This window comes from Rhododendron vialii, chromosome 7a, assembly GCF_030253575.1.
Source record: "Rhododendron vialii isolate Sample 1 chromosome 7a, ASM3025357v1".
NCBI lineage: Eukaryota > Viridiplantae > Streptophyta > Magnoliopsida > Ericales > Ericaceae > Rhododendron > Rhododendron vialii.
Window position 1 is genome coordinate 31652578 of NC_080563.1, and position 14964 is coordinate 31667541.

Consider the following 14964-nt stretch of genomic DNA (forward strand, 5'->3'; position numbering starts at 1 on the left):
TGATGATTTCTTCGTGCAAGTTTTGTTTGTGATTTAGTTATCTGTGTTACCTCTTATTAGGGCTTGTTCTACTGTTAAGGACAAGCGCACTATGTGTCCTTTCGTATTGGTTCTTCCTATTTGCTTCAGGAGATTTCTTGACAGTAGTTACTGGAATCGTTGGAGGATTCTTTTGTGATTAGTATTATTTTTAGCTCTAAAGGCCGGACCCCTGATTTCCTGATTTTGTAGTTATTTGATACTGTTCTTCATTCAATTGCCATTGTTTGTGTGGCTGCAGAGTGCAGAGTGAAGATTTCTGTTGGTTTTTGATTCTTGCTCGGTTCTATGGGTCACAATATCAAATTAAGCACGGAAATGATAGGTTCTCTTCAGCATGTGAAACTCTGAGTCAGATTTGGATTTCATACATGGAGTGCAACAAAGATGAAGCCATCAAGGCCAAGGGCATTGCGGAGAAAAAGATGCAAATTAATGATTTCGAAGAAGCTCGGAAGATTGCAAACAAGGCCCAACAACTTTATCCAGACCTTAAGAATATTTACCAACTGATAATGGTCTGTAATGTTCACTGTTCCGCTCTCAACAAAATATGTGGGTCTGAGATGGATTGGTATGGAATGCTTCAAGTTGAAAGATTTGCCAATGAGGTGATCATCAAGAAGCAATACCAGAAACTTGCACTCCTTCTTCATCCTGATAAAAACAAGTTTCCTGGTGCAGAATCTGCTTTTAAACTGATTGGGGAAGCAAATATGGTGCTTTCGGACAAAGGAAAACGTTCTTTATATGATAGCAAGTGTATTGTTTCAATGAGAACTGCTGCAATGAAACCACCACCACATCAGTTGAATCGGAACTTTTATGATTGGACACAATATCCGCCTACCGAGAAAAGTTCATCCATTGGCCAGCAAACCTTTTAGACATCTTGCCCTTTTTGTAGCATGAGGTATCAGTATTACAGAGAACATATCAATAGAGCTTTACTCTGTCAAAAGTGCACAAAACCCTTTACTGCTTATGATTTAGGTGCTTAAAGTGTTCCGCTCAGATCTAACTTTGCTCAGCCTCCATTTCCACAACAGAAATCGGCTCAACATCCGGGATCCTTTAACATAGGTCCTAATAAAAATACTGGTGGTTTTCCACCTTCCCATAAGGGATCCCAAGGAAATTTTAGCAACAAAACAATGGCGTCAAAACCAATGTCCAAAACAGGAAGCACTGCTGAGGTTGGTGGCGGTTCTACAACCAAAGTGAAAGAAGATGGGCTGGCAAATAATGAAGGCAGGAAGGAAGGGGTTGGATCAGCAAAGGTTGATGCAGTGAAGCCCCGGGAGTCAAGAACTTCAACCAACACAAACAGGAAAAGAAGGCGGAAATTGGTTGTGGAATCTAGTGAAAGTAATGATACTGCAACTAGTGCTGACACAAAAGAGGTGGTCATCCAAGAAAACGGTGGTACTCCTGCTTGGCTGAATTCTGAGGTCAATGGGGTTAACCATCCTCGAAGATCTTTTCGCAAAAGGCAGCATGTTTCATACAATGAAAGTTTAGGTGATATGAGCCCCCTGAGGTGGAATGCGTCACCCAGAGATAGTAAAGAAGACTTGAAAGAAAGTTTCAAAAATGGGGTATCTAGAATGGGTAAACCAAGTGAAATTGCGGCTGTAAATAGAGATAATGAAGGTACCAAAGAAGGACATATTGATGCTGAAGGAAGCTTGCCGAATAGAAGTGGTGAGGTAAATGGAGAAGCAACTGTCATGGGCAACCACAATGCTGGAACATCTGGAGTCAAAGGCAATGATTTTGAATCAAATTCAAATTCTAGTTGTGAATCGGAACCTGTGGTTTACGAATGCCCTGATACAGAGTTCAATGATTTTGACAAGGATAGAGAAGAAAATTGTTTTGGTGTTGATCAGCTCTGGGCTTGTTATGACACAAATGGAGGCATGCCAAGATTCTATGCCCGTATCAGGAAAGTATTTTCACCTGGATTTAGGCTACGGATCACTTGGCTAGAGCCTCATCTAGAGGACCCAGATGAGATTAATTAGTTCGATAGAGATTTGCCCATTGCTTGTGGCAAATTTATTCAAGGGGAAACGCAAGAAGCTATCGATCGTGTTCAATTCTCTCATCAGGTCCAGTTTCAAAAAGGAAGTGAGAGATGTTCTTACTTAATATATCCTAGAAAGGGTGAAACTTGGGCTCTATTCAAGGACTGGGATATTAGCTGGAGTTCTGACCCAGAAAATCATAAAAAGTACCAGTATGAAATTGTAGAGGTTATCTCTGATTTTGTGAGTGATGATGGTACAAGGGTTGCTTACTTGGAAAAAGTAGTCGGCTTTGTTAGTGTGTTTCAGCCAACCTCAAGGGAAGGGAAATCCTCAATCCTAATACTGCCTGCTGAGTTACTAAGGTTTTCCCATCGCGTACCCTCATTTAAGTTGATGGGCACAGAAAAAGAAGGTATCCTTGAAGGATCTTTTGAACTCGATCCTGCTGCTCTGGTTACTATCTTTGACGAGTGTGGCGATGTGAAGATGGAAGCTGAAGGTTTGGATGTTAAAGCTGATGTTTCAAATCATAAATCTCCAGAAAAGGCTTTGAAAACCGTTAAGAGTACTGAGAAGTTGAAAACTCCAGAGAAGTGTGTTGGTTCTGAAGGGAAGATTGATTTTGACAAGGAGACATTTACACTTCGGAGATCCCCGAGGGAGTTGAACCACAAAGCTAAGAATAATAACCAAATGAATTTTAGTCCATGCCCAACTCAAGAGAGAACTACCAAGGATTTACATGGGGCTAAAGATAAGATACATGCTGACCTTACGCCGTCAAAAGGAAGCACTCCTTCATCTCAAGGTGGTGAGAAAACAAATCTACCCATGAACTGTGCAAGTCCACCAATTTCTGCAAAAAATTCAAGCTTTTCTAAGTCTTTTTCTCCGGGTGACCAAATCTTAGAAGAGTTTCACAGCTTCAAGGGTGAGAAATTGGCAGAGAAGTTTGACACTGGTCAGATATGGGCTCTCTACGATGATGAGGGAATGCTTAAGATTTATGCTCTGGTAAAGAAAGTTGTATCTTCTCCATTCCGGTTGCGTGTGGCTGTGCTTGAATAATGCACGCTATCTAAAGGTAGAGCGCATGCTGTTTGATGTGGGACATTCAAACTGGAAAAGACATGGAATTTTCACCTGATGGTTTTTCGCATATGTTAGCAGCAGAACCAAAGGCAAGAAATTGTTTAAAATCTTTCCCAGGGTTGGGGAGATTTGGGCATTGTATAAGGATTGGAATGCTGAAATTTCTTGTTCAGACCTTAAAAAGGAGAAGTATGAAATAGTCCAAGTACTTGAATATAATGAGCGCTGCATCAAAATTGCAACTTTGGCTCGTCAGAAGGGTTTCAAGTCCGTTTTTGGGGCTCCAAGAAGACTAAGGTCAGGTACATGTGAAATGGAGATACCCCATTTTGAGTTAGCAAGATTCTCTCACCAGATCCCTGCTTTTAATGTCACAGAAGAGAAAGACCACCGCCTGAGCAACTGTTGGGAGCTTGATCCTGCAGCAATTCCAGGTACTCTTTTTCTTTGTCCAATTCCCAAGAAATTTCTTTTGTGTGGATTAAGGTGTGGGATGGTATGACATGGGACCAATTGACTCATGACAGAGTGCTATTTGTGACGTAAGGGAACTGATCTTCCAAAGGCTTATATGATACCTTTTTTTTTTTAATTTCATTTTGAACTTTACAGTTCGTCCATAACTGTCACTATATTTGTTTCAGATTTCTGTGCTTGATTTACTGGGAAAAAGACCCCTCAGTCAACAACTCATTCAACTTGGCCTTCTTGGTGATGGATGAGGGTGTGCCTTGCAATTTGACCAACATAAACATGGTGAAACAATGTTCTGTACACTGCAACCGACTCTGCCAAATTTTTGGAGTAATTGTTACCTTGTTTTGGCTGCAACACTTAGATTTTGGAGATATGTTATTTACTTGCACAACTCCTTGAATTGCATATTCTCTCATTAGTGAGCACGAACAAGGATTGTTGGTAAGCCTTGGTTTATTGTAACCTTTTTCCGAGGGAATGTGCTATTTTCGATGGTCACAAAGGGAGTAGCTTTAAATTGTGATGACTGCAGATTAGATTAGGATAGCTTGTCTATTCACACCTGTTTGTCCTTTGGCCATTTTGTACGTTGGTATTATTTTCTTCAATTGGACGTATCCTAGCCTTAAATTACATGATACTGGGTACATTGGGAGCAACAAGGTTGATGCTTGTGCCTTTTTTGCAAGCATAAGCCACATTGGTAGACACCTCTGTTTACTTTGGAGAAATCTCGGCATTGCATTGTTGCCAAAACGCCATATGTTTTAGCCAAGATCCCTTATGTTTCTTTTGAACGAATTGACATGTAGTCTATGTCAATCTGATATCATTATCCTTATTTTCCGTGTCTAGAGTTTGTTTAACTTGATAACTCAACTTGTCTTAAAAGTATTTTCCTTCTGTTTTTCATCGTTGTTGTCTCGCTCCCCCCTCACGGGGCCGCCGCCGACGCGAAAAAGAAAGTGTTTTCCTTTATTCTGTTTGCACGAAAGGAGTGGGGCTAAGGCTGCATGATCTACTACCCCTCTCATTACCCTGTGCTAAGCGATGTTCTTTCTTTTCAAAATAATATTCTCTTTGCTACCAGGTCTGGCCTTGGGCACAAGTCCACCTGGCGGTTGTCTTGGGCCATTAATTTTAGGCCCAATTATAGGGCCTCCAAATATCGAGATTATAATAAATATAATGTATGTCTCTTATTTTTCGTACAGGTTGATGATAGTTTAGGGGGAAGATGTCTGTATTCTACATGCCCAATGCAAGTTCGAGTCCCATCTACTTCTAGTTTTTAACATGAAAACCTTTTGAACCTCAACAAAAAATGCCTTAAACTGCTGCCACTAAGGTTCAGACCCGCAACCAAGTACACTAACAAAGGCTGGACAGGTGGATTGCCATTGCGCCATAAGCCTTTCATGTTATCCAATTCCAAATACTAATATATATACAAACAATGGAGGGCTCCATTTAAAAATCTTGCCTAGGGCCTCGAAAATCTTATGACTAGCCCTGTTTGCTACTTTGCTTCCTAAAGGGTTTTTCCAAAACATGTACTTGTATAGTGTGACTGCTTCTCTCAATTTCCAGCATTGCAGGTATATAAATGTATTGTTGGCACTAATCTTCCATTTTTCTATCGCCTTTTCTTCTATTAAAATAAACTGGCTATTCTAAATAAATGAATGATGAAGCTTCTAGCTTTAAATGTGTGAAAGTTATTGGTGAAGTGTGCTTTCAATCCTTGAAACTATTGGTACGAAGCAGCTAGAAAATGTATGGAAAAATAGCTCGAGTGCAAAAAATTTCCATGATTTTTACTTTCAACCATCTGAATGGTAATCTTTGTTGAATCATGATTTCAGGATTTCCGGCGGAATATTTCTTTTGTTAGACTTAGCAAGTGGATGTTCTTACCCCGTCTCCATGTACTCAATATGTTAGGTTTGGTGCCAGTTGCATGTTTGATCTTCATATGATGATGGTTTCAGTATTTATTAGTATGATGTTTAGCTCTTTTTGCCTTAAAAAACCTGGAAATTGAATTTCATTTTCCTTCGCTATCATACTAGTGAATTATTCTCTTTTATACTCTTGGACATTTGGTTCGTTGTACTTCACATTTCGGAACATTGATTGCCAGGTTCTGGTTCATAGTTCCCGCGACTTAGTTCGGTAATGAATCGTTTCCTGATCTCAAGCATATTTTTCAAGACTACATTGCTTTGCGTTACTGGTAACGAATCTTTCAGTGAGTTGGGAATTCAGATAGGTAATGGCCAGTTAGGTGGTTGAAGACAAACCAGAGGCATGTAAATAAGTGGGGATGATGGCATTGGCAAAAGATGTGGTAGCACCGTAGTAGCAGTATGGTGGCCTGTTAATAAACAAACCTCAATGCGTCTGAAACTCCTTACTTTAACAAGTTTGGGCTCGTGTTCGGCTTAGTTAAAAGTTTGCTTAAGATCTGTTGAAAAAGAAACAAGTGAGATATCTTCAATCCATCTTGAAGCTTGCTAAGATTGAACAACTTGCAATTCATATATGCTCATTAGCTCGTTCAGTGTTGTTAAGGTTTGCTGTTATTTGTTTTACTCATAGTTCGTTTGTTATAATACATCATAGATTTTGCCCTTGTGGCCATGAGACTGTTGGGATTTCCAGTTTTTTGGGTGACAAGATGGCTTGCCAGTAGTGGTAGATTCAGGAATTCTATGTTGTGGGCCGCTTCATATTCACAACTTGAAACTAAAATTCACAATCAAGCACAATTACATCAAAATAGGCGGGTAAACATTACTAATAATTATGCAAAAAAGTCCATAAAATATATGCTTCCAAAAGTTCATTTTTGAAATGCTTCCAAAATTTTCTAAACATAATTGACATATGTCACGCCCTCGATTTTTAACATAATAAATAGTTCACTTCAATAAATAATCTTCGTATAATATAAATATTATCCAAAAGAGGGTTCTCAAATGATCACTTACAAAATCAAGTCCCCAAGTTTTTTTAAGATTTACAATATTGGCACAACGGCTCAAATTCCATAGTTAGACAAAGACGGTAAATTTAGAGGTTACATGATATCTAAAGTTAAAAGAGTTCAAATGAATTTACGATTACATCTTTTCAAAAGATCATATGAAGGATGATGGAACCACTTTTCAATGACGGCTTTCAAAACATATGACGTCAAGCATGCACACCATGCACTCCGCGTCAAGATCCTTGGAGTGTACCTAAAATTGATGATAGGTTGAGCTACACTAACCCAGTAAAAAATTCTATACTCAAGCTATATGCATATGCGATGAAACATGCAATAAGAGTGAAAGATTTCCAATAAACGATCAAGAGATACAAAGGGGCACCACAATGAACAGGCAGACAATTACTACGGGATTCAATATGTCTTAAAGGTATCCCTAATCATTCGTACATCAAGCTCTTACGACAACTTCTCAAATGGATGCCACAATTGACGTCGATATCTCTTACCTTTCACCATCAAGCCTTTTTTTATAAAAATATTTCTTTTTGGATGCCAAAATAATTTCAAGAAAACTCTCGACCTTTACGGGTCAAGCTCCTTTGATTCTAGCTTAAATAGCCGAAGTCCGTTGATTTTGTGCACGAATACCGAAAACCGTTGATTTTTTCAAGAATAGCCGGAGGATTTTTCATAAAAAATCCCTTTTCCAAAACCAAATTCCTTTCTTTTCAAAAACTTTGATAGAATCAATCATTTATCTTTTTCTTTAACAGTCATCATCTCAAGCAGCAAATAGTTCAAGTAACAACATATACTTCTGGTGTCAACTGCAACATTCTTCATTTTATGAGAAATTCAACTGCCTTGTCACACCTTGCGTACAGTGAACTCTCTTTCTACCTGGGTTTCTGCATTATCACACCTTGCGTAATGAGCCCTTTAGAGTCTCCGTATTTTCACACCTTGCGTTGCGGGACCCTCCATTCAAATTATCAACTCACACACACATACACATGCACATGCACTATCCATCTATATACAGGAAGACAACGTTTACCAAGTTCACATTCTTTCATTCAACATCACACAACGTATTACAACTCCTAAACATGTACCATTGTACATTGATAAATATCTTAAGTCCATGATATTCCTCTAAGTCTATCACGATGTGCTACGCCACGTACTGAACCCACAACGACTCCACGACACACCACCCACTAGGTTCTAGACGAGAATCTTATAGAACGAGTGCCAAAGGAACCTAGGATGATCAACAAGACGAAGCACGAGGATACGAGTTACCCTATTCTCATCCGAACCACTAAGCAAACCCCGATCATCCAACTATGCACCCCACGATATACCTTATAGCCTACGAAGTTCGTTGACCTCTCTACGATACGTTTTTCCATCCCATCATTCACCACGTCAAGTCATAGCACCTAACATGTATAAATCATTCATCATATCGTGCCATAATGTTCACATACTCATTCTAAGACATAGACGATGAATAAGTACCATACTCATAGGATTTGATACGTTTCTCTTGCACAACGAGAGTCAAGGAGATGGATTGATCAATGGATCACTTAAGGTAAGAACAATTAAGTTTAGAAGTGGTTTGGAGGTGTTCAAAGAGTGTTAGAAGTAATCGAGAATCAAAACGGTTGAATTGTAAGCAACTTGGGCAAAACTGCCAGAAAGATTTACAGCAGATTTAGAGTATCGATACAGAAACATTTAGAGTATTGATGCGGAGATGTTATAGCAGATTCTGAAGCTACTGGAATGTAGATTTTTGTATCGATACAGAAACATTTAGAGTATCGATACGGAGACGTTACAGCAGATTCTGAAGCTACTGGAATGTAGATTTATACAATGTATCGATATGCAAACACTTGTATCGATACGGGGACATTACGAGCATCGATTTTGCGCAGAAAACTCAAAGGCAAACACAACAGAACAACCAATGATCCAAGACACGATTCTTACATGAAATCAACTCATAATCACATAACAAGAGTAAGAATTCCTACCTCGAAGTTGGAGAGAAAACATGCAAAGAGATTGGGCCACGCGAACCCTTAAACTCGAACTTTGTAATACGCCCAAAATACTTCTCTCCGAACCAAACCGGACAAGCTACGAACTCAATGGCACGTGAGGAAGGTGGAGAGAGGTTGAGTTCTTTCGATTTCGAGCTTTGGTGGTGTTTTTCGGTGGGAGAGCAAGGCAGAGAGTAAGAGCCGGAGAGAAAGAGAGAGAGAGAGAGAGAGAGAGAGAGAGAGAGAGAGAGAGAGAGAGTGAGATGAGGGATTTTTTATCTTATACACACCCACCCACCTATATATACTAGCACCCAATCAAAAGTACACTCACACTCACTCAACATTATAATTCTATCACATTGGCACCAAATCAAATAAATTCAACAAATCTCTCATTAACCTCAATTTCATATAAGCTTAACGAAAATCACATTTTCCTCAATTTTCAATATCTATTAAACCTTTAAATATTTTCCTGAAATTACAGGTCTCTACAAATATATGTGGGATTTTTTTTTAAAGCCAAGTAATCCTCTTTTGTTTATAACCAGTTTTTTTGGTTTTTAAATAAGGGAATTGAGTGGGTGCGCATGGACAAAAATAGTTTTGGCTTAAGACAGAACAAAGTAAAATTTAGGGGATTGGAATGTCAGAACCTAAAAACAGAATTACTTGTCTCATAGTTTATAGACTGGTTTGGACTTCTCTTCAAATTTGTTTGTCTGCTACAAATTTTGATACAATAGAGACTGGCCCCAGGGCCGGCCCTGACAATTTCGGGCCTTAAAGCAAAATTTTGAAATGGGCCCTAACATTTTTTGAAAAAAGAGTTGTTAGTAAATTATAAATAGATGAAACATGATATTTGAGATTCATAATATAATTACAAACGAACCTAAGCTTTAATAATATAATACTATTAAAAAAATAAATCAAATACAACGAAGTATCACTCATACCCTATGTTGTCTCTAACCAATCATGTTTATTTTATTTAATTATAAGAATACTATCATTAACAATGAAATTATTATCCTAGTTTAAACATTGTTGATCGAAGTTTGTTGAAGTACAAATTAATTAATGTGGCTCTTCATAATCAAAAGTGTTTTGTTTTTATTTAACATGAAAAGTTAAAAGGAAAATAAAGGTACATGAAACATAAAAAAAACTTTGACCAAAAAAAATTATTCATGATATTAGTGAAAAAATAATAATGGTATATGATCATGGCGTTCAAAAAAATTGAATTCTAAGACTTCGAGCACATCTACACACTACATTTGTTACAAGAATTGTGTTCTACATGCATTATTTTCAAGTTTCTACAAAGAAATGCCGTTCAAAAAAAACCAAAGAAATGAAAAATTAGCTTTTACCCAAAATGAGTACTGGAGGAATCAATCTTGGACACCGAAGGAAGAAGAAACACTCACAAACCACTAAGCCATAGCATTTCATGTGTTCAACTTTGCCGTAATTAATATTTATTATCGGTAAGACTGTTATGGAAAGAGGGCCTTGTTTTCTTCTTAACTTTCGAGGCCTAAAGTGACCGCAACTCCGACTTCACTTTCAGAACCAGCCCTAACTGGCCCTTATTGTAGAGACCCGTAATTTCATCATTTAATCTTTGGTATTTATAATGCAATTGGTCTATATATATATGAATTTAAGTTTTGAACAAAATGTTGTTGTTAATGTGTGAGGGTGTATGAGTTGGGGGTTATAATGTGATGTTTGTTGAATAGAGGGGTGTTAGTGCATTAGGGCTATATGTATCAACACTCACAAAGAGAACACTTCACTTTTCCCTTTTCTTTTTCGATAAATTGGGCTAGAGTCCGTTTTGAAAGTGTTTTTGGGTGTTTAGTCCAGCCCAATGTGTAATAGTGGTGAAGGTCCATTACTGTAATATTTATTAGGTCTACAGTCCGTTTCTAGACCAAAATGCCCTGATTGGTGTGTATATATATAATGTGTTATTTTTTAATTTTGTTCCCTGCTACTTTCAACCCAACGCGTCATTACTGGATAGGGCACCATTTCTGGATCTCAAGCAGCACAATTACGAGCTCGAGCTCGTTTCTGGTGTGCCTCTCTCTCTCTCTCTCTCTCTCTCTCTCTCTCTCTCTCTCTCTCTCTCTCTGTGTTTATCTCTCTTCCCGCAATCACAGCTCAGTTCTCTCTCTCTATTCCTGCGATCACAGCTTAGTTCTAGATCACGATCACTTTCACAATTTCGATTCTGTATTGCGATCACGATCTCGTTTCCCTTTGTGACGATCTCTCCAGATCAGGATCACGATCTTTTGTCTTCAGAGTGTTTTCTGTTCGCGATCTCTATGCTGATGTTTCTCTGTCGCTGTGTTCTTCTCTATCTCAGTATTTGTTTTGATTTTTGCTGTGTTCTTCTATTTTGTGTTTATATAGTTTATTTGCTGAGATAGTGTTATCTATTGCTCTATTCTGGTAGATACTGAGATTGTTTTTTTGTTGAGATAACATTATCTATTGATTTATTCTGGTAGATACAGAAATTATCGTTGCTGAGATATGTGTATCACAGTGAACTGTATTTTCTGAGATACTGTTATCTCTTTCTATTTTTGTTTATTTGCTGAGATAGCATTATATCTATTTCTTTGTTCTGGTAGATACTGAGACTGTTTTTGTTGAGATAACATTATCTATTGCTTTGTTCTCATAGATAGACTACTTTTTTGAGATGTGTATCTGATTTGTTTATTCTGATATAATGTTATCTGTTTGCAGACTGAACTGGTTTTTGAAGTTGAAATGGATTCTTCTATTCTTCTATTGTGCAAATATGGATCCTATAGTCTTGTTGTTAAGGAGACAGAAGGTTATCAATTTGAGGATCTTATTGGAAGTATTTCTAACAAGTGGAATGGTTTGGTATCAATGAGGTTATTGTATTCTGTTTGTGATCATCGGTGAAAGCAGTCGTAGCAATGAAAATGGTGGAGTAACTAGTAGTTCACATTCTGAAATTGTTGAGGATTCTCTTGAAAAGTTTTGTCCTCATCATGAGACAAAAGACTTTTTGCTGATTGGGCATATTTGATTAGTCATGTTGGTCAAGAATTTAGAGGTGGTGTTAAGGATTTTATGTTATCTTTGTGTAAGTATGCAATTGAAGTTGGATTTAGGTTCAAGTATTTGAAGAATGACCAATCAAGAATGACAGTGAGTGTGCTTTTAAGGCAGATGAATGTAAATGGTTTGTTCATGCAATTCTAGATAAATCAAATCATTTTTTTCGCATTAACGAGCTTGAAAAAGAACACAAATGTGGTGCTACAATTTGTATAATGGCACACCAAGTAGTTACCTGTACTGCAAATGTTTTGGTTTAACATCCTCTTCCTTCACCTCTTTTACGTCTTCTTCCTCCTCATTTTTTTTCTTCTTCTTCCTCTTCTAGTTGTTATTCCTCTTGAGATAGCGTTATCTCTTTTAATTTTTGTGAAATTTACTGGCTGAAATGTATTGGTTGAGATACTGTTAAAACGGATGAGATAACAGTATCTCAACCAATTCAATTCACAAATAAACTTAGGGATAAAGCAAGAGATAGTAATATTACAATGTAAACACATGCGAAAACTCCATTTCACAATATTTAACATGTTTTTTGTCATTTTTCTTGTTAAAACAGATGAGATAATAGTATCTCAGCTAATTCAATTCACAAATAAACTAAGAGATAACTCTATCTGCCAGAAATATAGTGTATAAGCTAAAATGAAGAAAGAGATAACAGTATCTCAGATAAAAAGTATTGGTATCTCACAAACTTAATACAGAGATAATGTTATCTCATCGAAAACATTTTCTAATTGTATTTTACAACAAGGGATAAAACAAGAGATAGTAATATCACAATGTAAACACATGCAAATACTTCATTACACAATATTTAACATGTTATTTGTCATTTTTTCTGTTAAAACAGATGAGATAATAGTATCTCAGCCAATTCAATTCACAAATAAAGTAAGAGACAACTCTATTTGCCAAAAATATAGTATATCGGCAAAAAAAATGCAAGATATAACAGTATCTTAGATAAATAGTGTTGGTATCTCACAAACTAAATAAAGAGATAATGTTATCTCATCGAAAATATTTTCTGGTTGTATTTTACAACAAATGATAGAGTAAGAGATAGTAATATCACAATGTAAACACATGCAGAAACTCCATTACAATGATGATGACAGCGATTGTGACAGAAACACGTGTATGCTGGGTATTTTTGGAACACGTGTCCATATAAGGACTGGAACCACTATGAAAAGTTTAGGTGGACTAATTGCACGTTGAACCTTGTAGTGTGTCCTTATCAACAAGGCTCCCTTTCTTTTTTTAACGCAAGCTCTCTCTCCCTCCTCTCCCTTTCTCTCGGTCTCCTCTCTCTCACTCCCTCAACCAAATTCTTGCTACTCCACCATCAATCCTTGAAAACCCATGCACATATCTTCATCCTCGGCCCTCGGATCACGTGGGAAGAGCTCGGTGGAGGCATATTTTGGATTTGGAGGCTAGGGTTTGGTTTGAGCTCAAAGCTTGGTCTTGATACTTGAGGTAGGGATCTCCAGCCTTCTTTATATGTGTTAAGTGTTGGTTTGATGTGCAAGGATTAAGTTTGATCATCTATTTTGAGTCTTGAATAAATCTAGTGTATGCTGAAAATTTCGTGGGTTCTGGTAATCTGTCTTTTTGGGGCCCTTCTGCTAGAAATCAATTTTTGGTGTCTTCATAACTGTTAAAGTTCGTTTCAATACGAAGATTTCGGTACCAAGATCATGCAAAACCGATAATCACACAATTAGTTATGAATTTTTGAATACTGGCTGTTTGCTGGATGTGCGAATCTATGCGTGGCTGTTTTCTTTTAACTTCTGGGCATGATGAACATTTTGGGTGGCTTTGGGTCTTTTACAGGAGTTGCATATTTAAGTTAAGAAGAGACTTTGATTCTTTATTTGGATTGGCATGACAGTTAAGGGTAAATATAGTTGAGAGGAAGACTTTTGTTGTGGAAAATATATTATTATTTTAGGTGAAAATCGAGGGCGTGACACTTATCATAGTGTAATATGCTATCTGAATTATCATTAAAATGAGTGACTTTGAAAAATAAAAAATATATGTTATGGGGTTGTAATGCAGAGCAAAAAAGTATAAAGTGGGACAATGCAAAATTAAGGCTACTTGAGCGGGAAAACATGTCTTCCTGCACTGATCACTAGGTTTTGTTTGGAACTCAAGGATGGAAAGGGAAAGGAAGATAAAATAATAAAGAGAAAAATTGAAGGGAAATTTAAGAGAAAATTGGAGAAAAAATTGAAAGTAGACCAGGTAGATGGCGTAGTTAAGTAATATTGACTAACTGAGGGGATATCTGCGATTGTTACCCTATATTTTAAAGGTGAGGGTTTAAAATAAAAATGTACAAATATATGGGATTAATTTGTCACACAAATACAATTTGAAGGTCTTATATGTAACTACTCTTCGTATATATTTGGGTATATAATTTAGGAAATTGATTTTCGCGCTCCACTTTTTACTGACGGCACTCCAATTTTAATTGAAGTTACTAGTAACTTCATGAACAAAATGGAGCGTCATCAGTAAAAAGTGGAGCGCGAATATCAATTTCCTATAATTTATAAACCAAACAACGGGAATAAATTTTTGGAACTCGAGGATGGATGTAATTTATACGTAACTATTCTCTGTACAATTTGAAGGTTTCCTATATAGGTTACTAGGCTCTTTTTGGAACATGAGAATGGAAATGGGAAAGGAAAGGAAATAAAATAATAATAAAAAAATGGAGGAAAAATTAAGAGAAAATTGAACTAGTTTTCGAAACTTGCTCTTTCCCTATGTAATAATGTAAACTAAACAATGGAAAGAAGTTTTTAAAAAAATTGCCTTCTTTACCATTTCTTTTCACAAGTTAGAAACTAGAAAGTGCTTATGTAGAGATCCGGAATATATTTCTTTTACTTTATAAATCTTGAAGTGTGTTTGATATTTAAATGTGCAAAATATTGTGGGATCCACTTGTTTGTTGCTAATGATAAACCTTTAAAGTTGATTCTGTCATTTGGTGCCGTTTTGGGCCTTAGTGCATAAGCTTGAAACATGTGGGAGATGAGGAGATGTATAGATAGTTGTTGGGGTGTAGTGTGATATCCCCTTTTATAACCCAAATTCTGGACCAGGA

At 37.0% G+C, this 14964-nt stretch overlaps 1 protein-coding gene and 1 pseudogene across 1 annotated transcript; both read left to right on the top strand.

Annotated features, from left to right (window-relative positions):
* The first annotated feature begins 370 nt into the window (after positions 1-370).
* LOC131332906 (uncharacterized) lies at positions 371-3227 on the top strand (annotated as a pseudogene).
* Positions 3220-4416, top strand: LOC131332907 (uncharacterized; the record flags this gene model as incomplete). The annotated part of the gene is made up of 2 exons (XM_058367218.1): positions 3220-3598; positions 3809-4416. Coding segments are annotated over 2 exons (393 nt in total), but the record flags the coding sequence as incomplete, so codon positions are not given.
* Positions 4417-14964: the final 10548 nt, after the last annotated feature.